The sequence below is a fragment of the Girardinichthys multiradiatus genome, chromosome 3 (assembly GCF_021462225.1).
Source record: "Girardinichthys multiradiatus isolate DD_20200921_A chromosome 3, DD_fGirMul_XY1, whole genome shotgun sequence".
Classification (NCBI taxonomy): domain Eukaryota; kingdom Metazoa; phylum Chordata; class Actinopteri; order Cyprinodontiformes; family Goodeidae; genus Girardinichthys; species Girardinichthys multiradiatus.
Window position 1 is genome coordinate 46,442,389 of NC_061796.1, and position 20,355 is coordinate 46,462,743.

A 20,355-nucleotide genomic window follows, 5' to 3' on the forward strand; every position below is an offset into this window, starting at 1 on the left:
AAACCACACTGCTCCTCCTGAAGCCGAAGTTCGACTATCGGTCGGACTGTCCTCTCCAATACCCTGGCGTAGACCTTACCAGGGAGGCTGAGGAGTGTGATCCCCCTGTAGTTGGAACACACCCTCCGGTCCCCCTTCTTATGAAGGGGGACCACCACCCCAGTCTGCCAGTCTAGAGGCACTGTCCCCGACCGCCACGCAATGTTGAAGAGACGTGTCTCCGCACCGCTGTGTCAGAACCTCATTAAGATAAAGAAGGGGCCGAGGGGATGTCTGTCTTCAGTCTGGGAGCTTCACTCAGATACCTGAGAGAGAACGCGAATGGATTGTTTATTTATTCAAGAATGACCCGAACCGAACCTTTGGTCCCGGTTGAACCAGGAAATGTCCTGTTGCTCCGAGTGGTCAGTCCACCAGGACACCATGTCTGAAAGGTGCAACAGCTCTTCAGGCCTGGATCCAAGTTGCAACATGATGTGGAACATAGCCAAACAGCCTTTGGATCTTCTCCTACACCAGATCACTCCACATCTGTTGGAACTGGCCCATAAGATCCAGCAGATCATCTCCTGGTCTGAGTTGATCCAATAACATATGTTTGATCATGGGAAGATTAGGGAGCTGGCTGGCCAAAGGAGAGCCTCAGCATGAATCCCAGCAGCACCATATTGTTTTAGGAATTCTGCCTCAGATTCTTGGAAGGTGGGCTGCATGGTGGTGCAGCTGGTACCTCTATAGCCTTGCAGCAAGAAGGTTCTAGGTTTGACTCCGGGTTCTCCAGCTTCTTCCTACAGTCCAAAAACATGACTGTTAGGTTAAATGGTCTCTCTCACTTGCCATTATGTGTCAAGGCCTCAGGCAAAAACACTTTCCTTAATAAAAGAACGCTGATTTTTAACAAATGGTCAAAACTGTCAAAATTTTGATCTAACTCGGAGTTAAGAGGTTTAAACAGAGAATTAAAATTTACTAGAACATTTTTAAGGCAGAAACTTAAATCTGAAATGGTTACATTTGTTAATAAATATCAAAAAACACAGTTATATGTTAGAATATACAGGTGTCAAAGAAATCTGACTGAAAACCACAGCGATACTAACATTGATCATCATTGTTTCTCTGAGGTCCAGCAGAAGCGGAAGCAGCAACCCTCTCTCAGTCTCGTCTGTTGGTGTTTTTGGGGATTCTTTGTGTCGTGCTGGTTGTGTGCATCGCCATCATTATCTACAGTGAGTTCACTTCAACAGAGTAATCTATAGCTTCCTTATAAAGATCATGTTGATGTTAAAGCATTTGGATGCAAGTGTCCAATAGGAGGAGGAGTTTTTAAGGTTGACAAAAGTGAGGAACACTGCTGGTCTTAATGGTACCCAGCTTGAAACTTATGGAGGTGTTAAAATTCGATATGAAAGAAGCTGTAGAGCTGAGCTGGCCTGTATATCGGCAGCAACAAGCTGAGCTTGTAGATTTGTGAGCCCACGTTGATGTGGTTCAGAGGGAACAGAGGTGACCCTGTTACATGCTTTTTCCCAGAATATCCTGTTCAGAATATCACAGAGAAACATGTGCAATGTAATCAGGCTGCACTTTGTGGAATAGTTAAAAGCCTTCAGCTGCACCAAGCAGATGTGCAAAAAACACCTGCTTTCTAGCTTTGACTCATCGTCTGCTAATGGAAAATGCAGGTATTACTTTGAGATTTCCCAATTTGTTGACTTGGATCAGTGTTAAGACCAACAAACACATATTGCTGGTACATTTACTCATTTAGGTTTTAACAACAAATTGTGTAGCATAAGAAAAATGTTATTGTGACAGCCCCAAGGTGCATAACGGTACGCAACACATGTCTTATGGACTTATGGAAGTGTCCAGCAGAAGTATAAAATTGTATAAAACACAGTATTACAAAAATAACCATTCATTCATCCATTGTCTATACCTGCGAGTAGGGGGAGTATACCCTGGACAGGTTACCAGTCTATCGTAGGTCAACATGGAGTCATACAGGTCAGACAAACCTTGTACACATAAACACACTGAAAACTGAGGACAATTTAGAGAGACCAATCGGCCTAATGGTCATGTTTGGCTCTGTGGGAGGAAGCCAGGGTACCCAGAGCAGACCCCTGGGTGGGATTCAACCCTGGACCTTCTTGTTGCAAACCAACACTGCTTTCATCAAGCAGCCCCAAAAATAAGCAGTTAAATTAAAATCAGTCAACTGTCTTTTGGCGCTATCCTAACAATATTTTCTGATGTCCTGAAAAGGTCCGAGAGAGAAATAGAAAATGTTGATGCTTCTCTGATACAAACTGATTGATTTAATAACTTTCTGACTAATTTGTGTGTTTTGATAGTCAGTATGATGATGATCAAGCAGCAGGAAAATATCAGTGACCTTACCACAGAAAATAAGAAACTGATGGTGGAAAGAACGATGATGGAGTACCAGACCAAGGAGCTGAGCCGAGTGAGAAATGACCTGAACAGGACACTGGAAATCATCCTGACGTTTGACAACTTTCCAGTCAAAGACTTCTGCCCTGACAAAAGTGATTACTTTTCTACATGAACTCTGGATTACTCATTTCATTCATTTCTTAATCTACAATTAGGACCGTTTTAAAGAAATACATGACCATTATTATTACAGATACACTGTTGACGGCTACCTGTCTGATAACAATATAAGCCAGGGCCTGGCTGGGTCAGATATGGACCAACTAATATTGACCCATTAGAAACATGTTAACAGTGGAGTTTTAATTTCAAAGAATATTGTTTTTTTTTTGGAGTGGACCAAGAATGGAGCTCTGTGGTATGCCATTTCTATCTAAGACGGTACCTTGATATAATCACCTCCCAATATTTTCTAATTGCACCCTAACCCCTGAAATATTTCCTTGAGCATTTTTGACAAATAAAGAATGAAATGAGTACTCAGGGATGTATTTTACATATATTATCTTTTACATATATTATCTTTTTGTGTTTGAGAATATTTTACCATACTTTAACTTTATTCTGTCCTCTACCCCATGTCTAATGGAACCAGAGTGTCAGCTGTGTCAGAACGGCTGGAAAGCCTTCAGGGGAAAATGCTACCTGTTTTACAATGTAAACTCTCCTTGGAAGACCTGGAGGGAAAGTCAAGAGTACTGTCAGGGCAAAGCTGCAGATTTGGTTGTCATTGATGATCTGCAGGAGCAGGTAACACCTAAAGCCACATCTGTGCTAACATAATACATTTAAAGCAAAGTGTCTGCGTAAAACAGATGGTTTGAAGTAAGAAAGTTTAAGAAAATCAAAAAACAAATTGTTCACAGGAATTTGTCAGCAGTAACACAAATCCCTACTATGATCAATTCCACGGATACTTCCTGGGATTACAAGAAACCAACAAGAACTGGATCTGGGTTGATGGACATAATGACACTCTTATGTAAGAACTATTATGTAAAACTTTACAAATTTAAGTGAAAATGAAAATATAATTCACAAGCTTTTAGAATAGTTACATATACTGATTTGCCTTCTGCTCAGGCTTCTCTTTGTTCATATAGCGACAGCAAATATTTATATGCTGATTGTTATCAGTTTAGTGCCAATGCGCTGCACCAGCTGCTGTATAATGTATTTTCTATTCTGAGGTTCATGTTTCTGTTTTGAAGGTTCTGGATAAAGGACAGCCTTGGTAAATCAGACCCATACGCACTGCTCATCCCTGGGAGAAATCTCAGAGAGAACTGGGACAAATCAGATCATCAGTTTCAGAACAAATTCATCTGTGAACGTGAAGCTCTAAGGGTTTAACTAACACTGCTCTCTGTTAATGCAGGAATACTTAACTGTGATGAGCATTTTAGTAAATGCCAAAAATAAAAACAAAACCTCATCTGTTGGAGGCTGTTAAAACATCTTCTTTCCCTTTTCATTGAAGATCCTTTTTAATTTCTCCATTTCCTGGTCGCTCGTATTGGCAAACTAATTTCAGGTGAAAATATCTGCTCATTTATCTGTGTGTGGGGGGGCTGCTCAAATGGACAGACTGTAAAATGTTAATATTTAAATCTGTTAAACCCAATGTGGATACCTGTGAATACAGGACAGTTTTGATTAATGAGAGTTAAGAATAAAGTTTTTATTTGGAGTGGACCAAGGATGAAGCCCTGTGGTACACCATTCTTACCTAGATTGGTAGCTTAATATAATTACCTCCCAATACTTTATACTTTAATTATTTATTTACTTTTGTTTGTTTGTTTTGTTTTCTGTTGAATCGTTAAACATCACAGTGCATTACCACCACCACCTGCTGCAGCATCATGCGTTCTCTGCAGTCTATCATTGGAAATGAAAACTTGCTGAATTATATCTTAAAATATTTTGTGCTTAAGATGCTATTACGTTCCAGCAAACCTGCTGTTTCTTATCTGACACAATAGGTTAAATATTTCATGTATTTAAAGTAAATAAATATATAGTCTGCTCTGAAGAAAGTTAATTGATTTCATTCAAAGTGTTGAAGTCTTAAATTGATTATTTTTGAATCTAGTATTGTAAACCTGACCTCAGACGCTGCAAACAAAAACTAGCAACGTTATGCTAGAAGGTAACTGCTTCACACTGTACCAGTCTCTCAAAGCAGAAGCATCTCAAGAAGACAGTTTGATACCAAGCTTCATCGTGCCAAACAATGTGTGTCTCCCCAGAAATCAGAGCGGGGTAATCAAACAATGCTCATTAAAGGTCGCAGTCCCTCTAAACTCTGTGGGGGTTTTAAGAGGAGGACATTTTTTTCATTTTTTCTTTACTTTCATTATTGACACCCACAGACAGTGACCTTCAGGTATAGCATAGTTCATCTAATCTAATAGGAAAGTATTCATGGTGCTTCATTTTCTCACATTTAGTTATGGTACAGCCTTATCCAAACAGGATTGAATTCAGTTTTCCCACAATATTTCTTACACAATATCCCAAAATAAAAAAGAAACTGAAAAAAGCTTTGTAGTTTTTGGAAGCGTATTAAAATCATAAATGCAAAAATCACATATAATGTACATTATTTTTCACAGCCTTTGTTAATTATTTTCTATTTCTATATATCTATAACTTATTTTTTATGTGTAGTCCTCAAAGAGCAGCAGACATCAGGTTTGGCAGGAGACAAAGAGGTGCACTGCACTATAATTGATTTATATGTAGATATTGTTTTTCTTTCATTGATAAAGATGTGATAAACCTTTAAGTTTGTAATGTTTACAGGTTTTCTGACTCTGTTGGTGATGTCTTGTTATGAAAATGTTTAGTTCCTTACTTGATTTGCTCTTTGATTCTCTACAGGAACTGACAAAAGTATTAGAATCCCTCTGTGTTGTTCCATTCTTCTCTTATTTAGTCTTAGAGTAATGGTTTCTCAGCCTTCTGCTTGTAGCTGTGTGAGATAATATGTACGCCACACTGTTAAGATTATGTCTAGGACAACAGGTCTCATGAGAGTCACCTTGAAAACTGTTGCAGCTTCTAGGAGAACCTTTGCTTTGTCCATCCAGAATGATTTGGCAGCACTACTGAGTGCATCTCCAATGTTGTAAAAATCCTTCTCTCTTGCAAGATTAAAATAAAACTGATTCTGAGTGACAATCATCGGTCTCTGTCATGGTAAAAACTAATTCTTCTACAACAAATGGCGACGAGGATGGGATTCCTTGACTGAATTCTTCCGAGGACATCGGCAGGAGTGTCTGATCAACCTGGGAAGAGCTTCCCTGCCTCAAACCCTTTTAGTGTTAAGGGGTGGAGGACTGCTGACTCGGTGCTCTTGGAGACTCAGCGCTGGAATCCAAAAGAACCACATTTTATTTCTTCCAGAGACGGTGAGAAACAATGAATCAGCATAATTTAATTATCATCAATAATAATTTGCTTAATAGTTTAATTATAACCAAAGGCCTATAAATTAAATTGCAAAATATAAAAACAAAAACAAGCAGAAATAGAGCCTTGGACCAGGAGCGAGATGTACGGACCTCGCTGGCACGGTTGATGCCATGCTGCATGCGGGTGACCAGTAATTCACCAGTAGAGACACCTCCCTGTACGGTTGAGTGAGGCTCCCCTAACCAGTTAATTAGGGGGAAGGCGATTAGGGTGCCAGAAAGCTCTAAACTCTTGTGGAGACGTCTGCAGGTTTTAAAGGAATATTCCCCCATTTACCAGTAAGTAAAGGGTGTGGCAAGTCTGTCAGTATGGGACAGCGGTTAATTTCTAAGGGATCACCTCCTCCTCCCCCAGGGAGAAACGTGTGAAAAAATATGGACCACAACGCAGCAAGTGCATCAATATATGTGTTAAAACGTTTGCAGCTCTACAACATTAAAAGGACTGAGGAAGCAACAAAAGAGAAAAATAGGAAAAAAGAGACAATGGATGACAGGTATGTGAAAAACTAACTGACTGACTGACAATATTTCTGATTGTGTAAAATCTGAACCATGTACTTAACCTTTTTCTCTGCCTCTTACACACACACACACACACGGGGATTCGCTCCCTGGACATTAGACACCTGCCCTCCCCACGGCTTCACTCCACCAGAGACGCTTCTTCAGCATGACCTGAAAGGGAGAGGTCCTGCCCGCCTGCTGCAGATGACAGCGGGAAAGTTTCCACCAGAACAAAACTCAGAAGAAGTCTGGTAAAAAGCCCAAAACCCACTGAGATGGGCAACAGTCCATGCTGTTTGCCAGAGCCAGAACAGTGTTACACTGGACTCATCTTGAGAGCACATCTTATGCAGACAGAGGAGAAACAGGCTGGAGCAAAGTTTTCCCTCCCTCCTGAAGAAGTTAAAGTGGACAAGGAAAGAGCAAATGTCCACCAACAAGCCAGGGGAGGGCCTGGGTTTTTGGACTGATAGGGGACTGGATGCCACAACAGTCCGACTCTGGAGCGGTCAACAAACTGAGGGGGGTAACGTACAAACACACACATTTGCAAACATCTTTTCTGTTTTTCTGCAATGAAGAAAGCTTATTAACTGCAGCTGATGTGGTTTTGACGTTGACAGACGTAACAAGAGGTTAAATGTTATTCTTGTGTTAAAGAGATTCTTTTCCAAAAGTCATAAAGTAATTATTTTAGAGAAACAAGTTCTCTCTCTCATCATGGTAGATTCAGGGTCAAATATTGCTACTAAAGGTCCTTAAAAGAAAGAGGAACACCTCCAAAACTCAGCAGTAACCATGTGTTTTCTATGTCAGCCTCAGGACAGATCCCACGGAGGAGCATTTTAAAGTCCATCGCATGTGTAACACCTGATGGACTCTCCTTCAGGTATTGTTTCCTGTTGTCAGAGTGAACCCTGTTAATCTAACGGGTAGAGACCTCTGAGAATAGGGTTAGTTTTACTGCAGAGGGTCTCCGTACAGTCTGACGCAGTACTTCCAGTGGGGTACAGCTTTGGCCACAAGCGTTAACTGGAGCTTGAATGGAATGTGCAACTTCATTGTTTTTACAGCAGCTGCTGGAAAGAGGTTAAATTAGCTGGTTTTCCCACTCTTCTGATTTTATGAAGCCTGCTGACTTACACTGTACCTCATATCTGGTCCTGACAAAACTATGAAAAGCTTGGTTCTGCATTTTCTCCTCTGGGAAAAGAAAGACAATCTAATCACTTCTGTGTTGCATTGGAATATAAAAACACTTGTTATTTTCTCTAACACCCCAACAGCAAAATGTTTCAGAGTAATGGGTTCAGTTAAACACATCTTCCCTGGAAAAAACCTGGAAAATGAGAATGGAAAGATGTATTTTTGGTTCTGAAGGTAAGAAAGAATCTAATGAGACAAGTGGTACCACAAAAACTCTCATATCATGTTCTCTAAAGACTCTGCTTAGTACAAACGATTATTTCACATGACCAATATTTCAAATAATGGAACATTTTCTAGCATTTGAATTATAACAGAGGGGTCCTGAGAATAACTTTCTTCCCCAACTTTCAAAACTTTAATAACCCTGATTTAAAGACAATTATGTCCAATTATGTCTTTTGAAGAGCTATAATGACATAAAATCTAGTTGGGGATTAAACTTAATTGTTCATTTTCTGGTTAAGTTTTAACACTGCAGTGTTTGTGTCTGTTTAGTTTCTGGGTATAACCATAAATGTCAATACTGGCCTAAAAATAATTGTCTGCATTTAACCTGAGCAGAGAAAATACAGCTGTGATCAAATTAAACTTAACAAAAAGAGAAATTTAACAGCAACTCTGCTGTCATTACAATGTTTAAAGTATGAAGAATTAGCAAAGAGTTTCATCAGCAAATCATTTGGATTCATATCAGAGAAAACTGCTGCTGTGCTTCTAAATTATTTGAGATTATTTGAATTGTGTTCACTTATCTTTAAACAAGATCCTGATGATTATCAATCAAAGCATCTGGAGATATGCTAAGAAAAACATTTTTGAAAAGAGATTGTTGAAAATGTCTTTAAATTCCTGAAGCTTCATTAAGTCACTGAGTAGATTTGACGTCATTAAAACATTTATTAAATTTCATATTTACAATTTGATCAGGAAAAAACAACTAAATTTTGTCCAACGGTGTCTCTGTCTGTGATGTTTGTCTTTGTTTCATTGGAATGAATGAATGTTTGTTCATATGTTGCTATAATAATTCATATTTAGAATAATATTTTCTAACCCAGACTGATTAAAACCTTCAGTTTTCAGGAAAGATTCTTAACTCCTAAGAAGCAGCGTGTTTTTGATGTAAGTTGATGTGAACAGTTCTGCAGTCTAAGGTCCACTAAGATGGGTTGGAAGGACAGAACCGTGGGGTCCGCCCACAGCCCACCTACAGACAGCCTATCAGAGGTTGGTTCCGCCTGGCTCCGCCCACCTACCAGGTTTGAACACACCTTAACTTCCATGGAAACGCTCACCCCTCCCTTCCTGAGTTCAACACTGTTTGAAAGAAAAGTGAGAATAATAAAGGGGGCTTGTTGTGAGAACTGCATTAAAATACATGTTTATAAAATGATTAAGGATAAAGCATGAAATTTAGATTTATGTGTTTTATAATTAAAATGTTAATGAAATAGTTTAAACTTCAAATAATTAGTTTTGCTTGCAGAATCATTGGGGATGTTCATGTTGTTTTTTTCCAGAATTTATTTAGGTAAATTCACAGTGGTGAACTCTGAGACCAATTTAATTATAATACTAATTCATTTGAAATACATGATGATAAATTAATTCATTCTTAATGAATAATTCTAATGATGTAAATGGTTAAAACATAGCTATAAATATTTTAAATACATCAATCCTATGTGGTTCTAACTAGGTTAAAATTATATGCATGATTTCAAATGAAATTTAAAGGAAAACGCCACATTACCTACACAAACTGAAGCTAACGAGATTATAAAATAAGCAGTCTAATAAGGGAAATAGACCTTTATATTAATGTACAAAATGAACCTTTTGAGGAGCAATATATTGGCAAGAAGGAAATAGACTCTTAATTTCTTTAAATTATATTTAATGTGGTCTTGGTTGCTAAAACATTTCTTTCAATCATTAAAGACAAAAGACAAATGCTAAATTGACTAATGGGTTGAACCATGCATACAAAGAGGGGATGTCAGCCTTAATAAAATAAAATGAAACACTGAGTTATAAAAGTTTTAGCACGTTTGGAAGCAGTACTGTAACTATGGGGAAGGTTGCTCATATCTCCAGTGAGGACTTAGTGACGTTGTGAGACTTTGTGTTTTGTCTATAAAACTGGTGCCCAGCTCCCCAAGGCCTCATCCTGAGAACCTGTCTGAATGTACGCCGTTAATTCCTCTAAATTAGTCAAAAGATTAATTCTCCTTCGCTGGATATTTTGATGAAGATCCATGTAATTATTAAAGTAGTTTCTGCTTAATGGAAAAGGTAAAAATACAAACAGAATTATTTGAACCTTCAGTAACTGAACCAACTGTTGGAAATAAAGAAGTTCAGACGGCAGCAGATCTAAAGTTTGACATCGCCAAGTGATACAGTGGATAAAATGCAGACTCAGAATGGACCAGTCTTACTTATCAAAGTAAATATTCCTATTTGAAGATTTTGAGCTTTAATATGATGCAAACTGAGTTAAGCACCTGGGCTAATAATGAACCACTGCATTTGAATTTCATGCTAAATAAGGATAGACATAAGTTTCATTTTGTTTTGGTGCAATGAAAACAAAGAATAATTTATTTATTCTAGAACTGTTTGAAGGCCACTGAAAACAGCGATTACTGTAGAAGTTTGTCTGCAACCGTATATCGAGCCTTCTCTCCAGGTGGAGCTGTCTGCCATTAGCAGGATGCAGTCAGATTACACCAACTGCAGCAAGGGTTATTTGACCAGCCAAGGAAGAGACATCGAAGGTCCAAACACAAACAGAGTCCATTCCAAGGTGCTGCTGGTGGCTCGAACAGTGGCTGCTTACCGCAGACGGCTTCCTAATCCACCAGACGACTCCACTCCTGAGGGACGTCGGCCCAAGCCAACGGGCTGGAGCACTAGGCCTCCTCCAACCATCACAGGATGTGAAGAATGGAGATCATCCCATGAAGGACCACAAGCCAAAGTACTGTGAGCTAATCACTGGAGAGTGACTGAAGAGGTGGGTGAAGAATGGATGAGAAGAAGATGTCTTTTATCTTCCTCAAGTCTCCCAAATTGGAGATGTACAGAAGATGGGACTTTTTGCATGTTTGTTCTCTGTCTTCATCATTGTTATGTTATGTTGGTTTATTCTTTCCATGTTTTTATCAAAGCTTATCAGGTCTGACAGAGCTGTCTCCACATCAGAACCACTGAGACAGGTAACTGTAAAGGTAACCCTAAGAATACCACAGTGGCAGCAGGGATTGACCTCTGTGACGTGGTCCCCTGTGAAGGTCATGACAGTTGGTTTCAGAAAGCAGATGTGTACATTTGTGTCCGCACACCTGGGAGGCTAGTAATTGGAAAATGGTGTCCGGACTGGACTTATGTGTGCTGGAATTCAAATCCAAAAGGTTCTGTCAACGCATCAGTTTGATTAGAGACAAGTCCACCCAACGAGCTGACACCACTAGATATAATCCCCTGCTAATAACTGTCAGAGAAATGTGGAAGAAGTCCCGGCCTTCTGTTAATCATGCAGAACTTCATGAACTTGTTTTGGTTTTAGGAGCTGATGTTTCTGGAAGAGACCCACTGGGATTGTTTCAAATTCAGTTTGTGGATCAGCCTAAACCTCCTGATGAAGTTCTAGATAGTACTGGTGTTAGCTCTTCTCCTAGCCCAACCACACCTCCTCAAGCATTGGTCACTTACTTAAATGTCTCATCACCTGAAGTAATATTGCAGGTTGAAACTGGATTTTTTGAGAAAAACACCTGTAATTAGTAATAAAAACGAATTTTTATTCGTTTTTATTACTAATTTTATTGTTAATTTTTATTATTTATCAATTCACTTTTATAATTACATTTTCTTCTACTTTCCATCATTGTCATTCAGTAAAATTTATTTTATTGTTTTCTTCAGTGTTCGATAACATATGAAACTAGTTTCATTCTAATAGACGAGGGTGTTATGAAAATCTTTAGTTCCTTGATTTGTTCTTTGATTCTCTACAGGAACTGACAAAAGTATTAGAACCCCTCAGTTTTGTTCCGTTCTTCTCTTATTTAGTCTTAGAGTAAAGGTTTCTCAGCCTTCTGCTTGCAGCTGTGTGAGATAATATGTACGCCACACTGTTAAGATTATGTCTAGGACAACAGGTCTCTGTCTCTCTCTCTGGGCACTACTGAGCACATCTCCAATGTTGTAAAAATCCTTCTCTCTTGCAAGATTAAAATAAAGCTGATTCTGAGTGACAATCATTGGTCTCTGTTTTGGTAAAAACTAATTTTTCTACAACACTTAACATAATTTTTTTTAACTCTTGCAAAACTTAAGCAAAATCACCTTTTTAAGTCTGTATTCGTGTGGTAAAGCTTTTACTAATAAAGCATTTTTACCTGGTAAAATTGTTGAGTCAGAAAGCTAGCGTGGCCACAAGAGGGAGCCATACTAAAAGGTCAAACTCCAATTGATTTATTCGAGATTTTATATCTGAAAGTCTTATATTCTGATATATGTTAATTCTTTGTTAAATCAGTTATGCGCAGCACTTTATTTCAGCTGACTGTCTTAAACAGCTTTAGAAATAAAGTTGCTGCGTTATGATATCCTTTTATTAATCCATTTTTTTATTTAAACTGGTGTAAACCGCTCTTTTTGTCTTTGTTAGGAAACTATTTTAGCATTTATGTTGGTCCTTTACTATTTTTTTCTCTTTTATGATTCATTTTATTTCCCATTTTATTAGTTTTAATGTAGTCATATGAAGTTATTTATCTAAGTAAAGAAATATCACAAATTGTTTTATTAAATATTAACAGTTATAAACTGTAAAAATAAAACTGTTGTATTCCCAAAACAAGAATTTATTTTACTTTGGGCTCTTTTTTAAATGTTCCTACTTTAATGCATCTGTTAGGTGTCTTGATTAGATCCCCACGCCTGCTGAGACTCTTTTCCATGGTTTTATTGTAATAATTGCATGTTTTTCTGAAAGCTATTCAGAATACATTCAGATATGCACATATGTTTTAATGGCGGCCTTTCTGGTCTGACGAGGAGGTAAAAGTATTTGTTTCAAGAAGAAGTTGAACCGAATACGTTGAATAAAATGCAAACAGATTCTCTGTGGAGTTCACTGACGTCTGGTTTTATAGATGCATATGTCAGATGAGCTTTAGCTGCATGACGCGGAGATCAGAGTTCATTTGACACTGGTTGCAGCTCAGTAATTACCTGCAGCAGGAACAAAAGGTGAGTCATGTGCAGAGTCCAGCTGACCAATCAGCGCGCAGGAGCGGCTCCAGGAAACGCTGTCCTGCTTCTCCACCTGCGGAGCCTGAAGGCGGACGAACAGCTGTTACACCTGAGACACTTTGTGGATTTCTGAGGAGGAAACAGCAGCGATGGTTTGCGGAGGATTCGTTTGCACCAAGAACGCGCTTTCTGCGCTAAACGTCGTTTATGTTGTGAGTAACACTGATGTGTTTCTAATTCCGAGTTCTTCTGTGGGAGGAGGAGAAAGTCTGGCTGGAAAATGTCAACCTGACCGGGACTAAACAGCTCATTGTTCCTGCTGTTCTTCCCAGAAACAAGCAGCAGCTGTTCTGTCTTCGTTGTTCCTGCTGATTCTTATCATCTTTGGGTTAATTAGTTCACTGGTTTTTCATTTACATTCAATCAATCAAGTTCAGCTGTTAAAAATCAGCAGTTCTAAGCAAAACTGGCAGAAAAACGAAGAAAACTGATCTGGAATTAATCTTAAAAGCCAGAATATGGTGTCATAATTAGGACTCTTAGAAAAATAGTTTTTACTCAAAATGTTGTAAGTGAAGCAGAGCAGGAATGTTCTTAGAAAACATTAAATGTCAAGGAAAAGAATAGTTTTTCCAGTTGAATTTTGAAAAAGATTAATAAACAAGAATAAAAAAAAACAGATTTATAACCTTCAGTTCAACAGCTGAGATGATTTAATTGGTTTAAAGAAATAAAATTGACATAATTTACAAAGTTGTCGATTCAAACATTTGACCTGAAGAAGAGTCAAGTTAGACTAAAACCCACAATTAATTTCCACACTGACTTAGTCTTACAGCTCCGACTAATCTGAGGAGTCTCATCCTTCTGTTTCCAGCAGTTGTTTTCCTTCTTCGTGGAAAATGAAGCAGTTTTCTGAAATAAAACAGAAACTCTTCTGCCTTTAGCTCAACTTTGATTTCTGTCCTTCTCTAAAGACCCTGCAGAGAATATAAAGGTGCAGAAGACTGTTTGCTGGTCTTTATTAGTTGAAGGGTTGGGCAGGGGGGCTCCAGGGTCCTGCATGTTTTCGACTTTAAAATCTCCCTTTTTAATTAAATCAACTTGTTGTATATTATCAAGAGAAAAATGTCCTCCTCGACCTGCAACATTTAAAACCCACAGAAAATTACCATGCTGTCCGTACGCGACTCCATAAGGGACTGTTTCTTTTCTTTTCACTGGTTTTCATCAGTTCCACCTTTTTTTTTTGCACAGGCTTGTAAAGTAGCATCCAGCTCAACGCCAGCAGGATAAAATGCATCGACTGGTCACACACATTATAGTCTGAAGTTTGTATTTACAGATCCCTCTTCTAGTGGAGGGCTCTGTTTTAATGTAGCGTTTGGGAACAAAGCTGAAGATGTCGGGTTATGTTCAGCTGGTTGATGTTTCCTACAATATTAAATTTTAAGAGGATATAGATGGATCAGCTGAATGTAGGAAGCATTTAAAAACAGAAGTAAAGAGCAGATGGATCCCCTCCAGATGTTCCCTCCTGCAGGGCTTTTTCTTCTTTTTACATCGATGTCTTATGTATGTTTTTGCTTTTTTTTTAAACGGTGTGTTTTCTGCTGTCAGGATAAACTCTTTCACATACGACCTTTTTCTCTGTACATTTAATGGACCTTCAGGGCTCTTTGTCAGAATGATGGTGTTAGAAAAACTGAATCCAAGTTTCTTTAAGCTGCCACAGTAGTAATAGTTTCTGACCCTTTTACATCAAAATGATGGAAAATGTCTTCTTTTACACATTAATTCAGGTAAACATTTAGAACTAAAAGTCGCTGAATGAAATTTTAAATCCTGCAGTTTCTATGAACAAACTGCAGGATTTAAACAGAAAACTCAACGGTTTTAATTGAAGCTTTTGCTTATAATCTCCACCCAGGACACATGAATGTCCTGATATTTGAACTTGTTAAGCAGTATCCTTCTCCGCTCACGCCTCCCTGTGTCCCCTCAGATGGTGGGTCTGCTGCTAATCGGAGTGGCGGCCTGGGGGAAATGGTTCGGCCTGGTCTCCAGCATCAACGTGGTGGCGGGGGTCATCGGAGTGGGCACCTTCCTGTTGCTGGTGGCCTTTGTGGGGCTTTGCGGCGCCCTGAAGCACCAGCAGGTCCTGCTCTTCTTTGTATCCTTTGACTTTAGACTGTTCCACAGTTCATCTCCACTCTGAGCGTTCAGGATGTTACATTTCCTCAACGTAAACCAGTACATGGTGATCCTGTTTACAGTGTTTGTGTTGCAGTTTTCCATCTCCTGCGCCTGTCTGGCTCTCAACACAGACCAACAGGTGGGTCCAATTTCCCGATCTTGTCTTCAAACATAAATGTTCTCTCTCTCTAAATTCGAGTATTCTAACTTTTGTTTGTAAGACCAGATTTTTGGAGGTTTTCCTCCTGCACAGCTTTAAGGTTTTTAAATTTCCGTTCCTCTGTTGTACATCTGTGGCTCTAAGAGAAGCAGGGGCTTTGGTTTAATTCCAGGAGATATCATCGTTATTCAGCCTTCCTTAAATTAGAGATAACATGGATCCGTTTAATCTTTTTTTCAGTTGTTTATTTATAAAATACAATAAATGAGGAGGATGACTATTTTAAGATGGGGAATACCACAATGATCTGCAGATTTCTCCCTATGCAGAGCAGAATATAATGAAACCATTATGGAGGAATTTCGGGGATCAGGTTCCTTGGCAAAGCTAATTTCCTCTTCTGTGATGGCAGTATTAATGCTGAACATCAGCAGATGTTTTAGAACATCTTCTGGCTTTCCAAGGACATCCATCATTTTTCAAGACGGTAGAAAACCACATTGAAAAGGCCCGGCTGAGGAAGAGGACGGTACTGAACCGTCTCCAACAGACAACGTTGGATAATGTAGAAACAAAAATGAATAAAGACCCATTACTGTTAAGACGCCTGAAGACCCGTTCGCGAGAAGAAGTGGACCAAGTAACATCTGGAACTGTTGCCTCCCAGGCAGTCAAAAGAAATGCATAAAGAGGAGAATATTTTCAAAAAGTCTCAACTTCACCTGATTCTCAAGTTGTTGTTTCTTGATGCTCATTCTCTTTGTATGGAGACACATTAACACTTTCCAAATGTTGTTGAATGTCCAGAACAAGCTGCTGGAGGTCGGTTGGAACAAGTCCGAGGTGACTAAGAAAGATGTGGAGAAAACTCTAAACTGCTGTGGCTTCTCTTCTGTTGTTTACAACAGTTCCTGTCCCGCTGTGAGTTAAACCTTTTGCTCCGTCTTCTTCTGGGCTGTAACTTGATCTGGGTTTTGCTAACTCTCTCCTGCCACCCATTCAGCAATGCTACACCACCCCTCAGACCTGCGACCCTTGTTCCTCCATCCTGCAGAAGTACGCCAGCGAGGTGCTGCGCTTCGTGGGCAGTATTGGCCTCTTCTTCAGCTTCACTGAGGTCAGTCTCGTCTTCACAGCGATTCAGATTTGATTCTTATCGTCGGGGTGAAGTTCAGCCAACATTTAGAAATTCTGCCCTGTTCATTTCAGATTCTTGGAGTTTGGCTCACCCATAAATACAGAAACCTGAAGGATCCTCGATCAAACCCTGGAGCGTTTCTGTGACCGCTCACACTGAAACAAACCAAACTGCACTGCTGAAGAACTGCTTCGACCTTTGTTGCTGTAGTGAGCTCTGTTTGTGGATATGTTTGTCCGATTCAATGTTGATGATTCCAAATGTTTAATACATGCATCAATAATTGTTTAATTTGTGCCCAAACAAAGGATAAACTAGGATCTGGTGCATCCATTTGATCAGTGAGTATGTACAGATAGAAAACATTGTCTCTGTGCTGTATTATGACATGCACTTCTGTGTTATGGTTTATTTGTTAATTATAATATATCCATATCAGTCTCTTTATTTAATGATGCATATCATTGGGTTTTCTCTTGGTGAGTTTAAGGTGAAAATGGAAGTTTGGCGAACAGCGTCTGAGCTCAAAATAAAACCAAATCCTCTGAACGTGGAAGCAGTGAAATATTTTTCTGTCCCTGCAGGTTTTTAAGTGATTAATGTTTAAAACTGTGAATGAATAAATGAAGACCTGGAAAAAGTAAAGATTTTACTTCTGTTCACTTGGAAGCTCACAGGGTTCTCAGTTTTTCTCGGTTCAGTAAATCTTAAGGGTTCAAAGAAGCAACAAAATGACAGACATTGTTAAACCACAACAGCACTCATCCAGTTAGTATTTTTAAGACAAAACTATTTTTATTCGTTGACTTTTCCAAGTTATGATTTGGGAAAATTAACCTGGAAGGCCCCTGAAGTGGAAATGTAAGAAGCTTCTCAAAATCCCAAATCCAATATGGCCGCCATGTGTTTAAAAACACGAGCTTAAGTTAAAAAAAAACTACTTATTTGCACTTCGATTTATATCCAATCCAATCTTTTACACACGCAATGCAACCTCTGTTAATGAACCAGTTCCTTTGGTGTTTAAATGTAAAGAAATGCACTGCTAGCATTTGATGCTCCTGAGCACAGACAGGGTACTGGTTCCTAAACCTGCAACTGGAGCGTGCTTCAGTTGGGTTTGTTCTGACCTTGGAGGTGAAAGATGGATCTCTACAAAGAGGCCTTTTAAATTATTTATGGTTTTTGTAATTATTTGCATTGTTCAGATTAATGCAGAGTTTTACAACCCTGTTCCTCCAGGCACACTGGCCTGCATGTTCGAGATGTCTCCCTGATTTCAATGGATGGCTCATTAACAGGCTTTTTCTGCGCAGCAATCATCTGAATCAAGAGAAACATGTAAAATAGCGCAGGTCAGTGTGCCTGAAAAACACTGGATTAAAGGGTGAAAACTCAAACTCTTATTTACAAATGAGGAAAAAGTCACTTTTAGCTGCCTTTATTTCGCTCCTTATTTACAGTTAAATCCAGTCTTGCTGTAGAAAAGGGACTGAAGGTGACGTTTCAACCTTTAAGATTGTTTTTCGATTTATCTCCCATCAATTTTAACAATGAAAGCAAATAAGCTCAAATCTTTTGTAAGAAAATATTTTTAATACCACTGAAGCAAATTTCATTAGATCCCAAAGTTGGGATCATGACAATGGATAATAAAATCTTCAAATCCAAAACTGATTGACTGCATCTCTTTCTAAGCTTGCTTTTTCTTTATGTATCAGAAGCAAATTATTAAATGGATACAATATTTTCTAGAATAAATCTTGAGGCTTTTGCGTTTTGTTTAAATGTCTGTTAATAAGTCTGAAGCTGGGAGGTTCAGGAGCCGCTCATACAAAAGTCTTCAGTCAAACTGAGCAGTTCAGCCTGGCTGAAAAGGGGTGAAACAACAACAGCATTCACCTCCATCTGCTCCACCTCTCAGGAATCACCATGGAAACCGAGTCTCCACACCGATGGTTCTGTTTGCTCCATTAGGCCGAGCTGGGCCACTGTAAATGGAGTTTGCAAGGGATCGGGTTACTACCTGAACCCAGTGAGCTGTGGACAGAGTGAAGCTGAAGGCTGCTGGCTCAGATAAGCTGCTGCTGATCTTATCTTAATGTTCACTGAGCAGAACTGAGAGGAATCAGCCTCTTTTATTCAGACTTTTCTGATTCTGGTCGAGGTTAAACATCATGCCACTGTGTGTGTGCTCTGTGTTTAAACACTCCTTCTGCAAACAGAGCAGACCGGCACCAGGCCGGATGCATTACCGTCTCCTCACATGCTGCTGCTGAGGCTGCGGGAAAATAAAAGATTTGACTGTTTTTGAATGGTGTGTAAACTCGTTCATCCTCACCTGGGGAAGAAGCGTCCAGAAACACCGAGCGTGACACAGAAGCTCGTGTGGTTTCATGGCAAAGGAGATGTTGACTCATGACAGGTTCACATTCCTCCAGCCCAACCAGGATGTTAACCAGGAGCTGCAATCCTCAGGCGGCCCAACCTGTTCTCCAACAGGTCTGTGAGCTCAGATCAACTGCTCTGCTCGCCACATTTCCTCCTCTGAACATCAGCTTTAACCTTAGCTCTCTGTTTTAGCACCACACTTACTGCATGTCTGCAGCTGCATCAATTCACCAACTACTGGATGGAGAAATTCATCTTGTCAGGATCTGATAGCACATGTTCTGTCATTTTCAGAAATATTTCCTAATAATCGTTTGTTTTAGATTCATTTGGGACTTTTTGAGTTGGTTTCCTAAACTACCTTCAGAGAGACATTTACTTATTTCAAGGTGAATTTTAAAACCTCAGCAGCATAAAAAGGATCATTTTGGTTTCTCACCACATAAAACATGAAGGACTAAAAAAAATGATGGCAGGATAATTAAAAAAGGCAAAAGTAAAACTAATCTAATGCTGTAAATATTGTTTAAGCCCACATGAAATAATTCGTTTAAAAATGACTGGAGTTTAAGCTTTTGTGTAAAATATGAGTGCATAACATTTATGAGCTTCTTAAACCTTTTTATTAAAGATACAGAAATCTAAAATAAAAACATAAATGAGCAGCGACAAAACTGGGCTAGGGTGAAACTTTTCTTTCATTGAAATATTTTTTGTCTTTTAGATAAAAAAACATATAAATGTGTGTTTTGGTAAGTGTCATACATTGGTATCATTAGAAGTGAATGATTAATGTTACATATTTATTCAACTATAACATTTAAACTTTTAAAATAAATTCATTTTTGAAGTTAGCTTAATTAAAACATTTTTAAAGCCTTTTAATATAAATTTAAGCTGGTCTGAAAAATCTCTTTTTGAAAGTGTTTTTACTGAATTTTGTTTCTTATTCTGTCCTGTAATGTTTCTGCTGGATTGTAACGCTACGTTGACTCTTTATTTCTGCTGGACTTCATAAATGAATTCAAAACACGCCACTTTTTATAGTTTACTCTCTATTTGTGTTCTTTAATGGGACTCGTTCAGTAGCCATATTGTTTCATCTACAAGGTGAAGGTTAGCTTCATAAATACTGCAGCATAAACACTATAAACAGGATCACCATGTACTGGTTTAGGTTGAGGAAATGTAACATCCTGAACGCTCGTGGTGGAGATGAACCGTGGAACAGTCTAAACCTTTAAATGTGGAGATTCAGATACATTTAATATATGTGAAATTTCAAGCCCCTTCACTTATTGGCACCCCTGTTAAAGACAAGTATCCCATTAAAATACAACCATTAAGCTCATTTATTCAGTTTAGGCAAAAATATTATCAAACGCTGGTATCGCTCCTTTGTTTCCCCCCAGTTTGCCGACAACAGAGATCTTTGACCATTCCTCTGCACATCCTCCTGGTTGTCTTCTCTTCAGCTCATCTCTTTGGCTTTACATCTGTAGACTGAGGCAGCTCTGGAACAAGGTTGATCTTTAGTCTGCTGA

The 20,355-nt window shown here is 38.9% G+C and overlaps 2 protein-coding genes and 1 long non-coding RNA gene across 5 annotated transcripts in view; 2 read left to right on the forward strand and 1 right to left on the reverse strand.

The window, feature by feature from the left end:
* LOC124866239 (C-type lectin domain family 4 member C-like) overlaps window positions 1-4,409 on the forward strand; it is an 8,308-nt gene extending 3,899 nt beyond the window's left edge. For 2 of the 3 annotated variants that reach the window (XM_047361934.1, XM_047361932.1), the window contains exons 4-8: window positions 1,125-1,229; window positions 2,361-2,555; window positions 3,059-3,213; window positions 3,330-3,445; window positions 3,675-4,409. In XM_047361934.1, coding sequence (XP_047217890.1) covers window positions 1,125-1,229; window positions 2,361-2,555; window positions 3,059-3,213; window positions 3,330-3,445; window positions 3,675-3,816 — 713 coding nt within the window. In that variant the 3' untranslated portion in view covers window positions 3,817-4,409. The remainder of the gene's footprint in view (window positions 1-1,124; window positions 1,230-2,360; window positions 2,556-3,058; window positions 3,214-3,329; window positions 3,446-3,674) is intronic. The other variant, XM_047361935.1, reaches the window with a different exon arrangement.
* LOC124866241 overlaps window positions 1-13,040 on the reverse strand; it is a 25,323-nt gene extending 12,283 nt beyond the window's left edge. Inside the window, exon 1 of the long non-coding RNA XR_007037757.1 lies at window positions 12,906-13,040. This is a non-coding gene — a long non-coding RNA (uncharacterized LOC124866241). The remainder of the gene's footprint in view (window positions 1-12,905) is intronic.
* On the forward strand, window positions 12,942-17,065 carry tspan13a (tetraspanin 13a). The gene is made up of 6 exons (XM_047361936.1): window positions 12,942-13,138; window positions 14,932-15,099; window positions 15,181-15,261; window positions 16,090-16,203; window positions 16,286-16,399; window positions 16,492-17,065. The coding sequence occupies exons 1-6, from the start codon at window positions 13,076-13,078 to the stop codon at window positions 16,564-16,566; spliced, it is 615 nt and encodes a 204-aa protein (XP_047217892.1). The 5' UTR covers window positions 12,942-13,075; the 3' UTR covers window positions 16,567-17,065.
* Window positions 17,066-20,355: the final 3,290 nt, after the last annotated feature.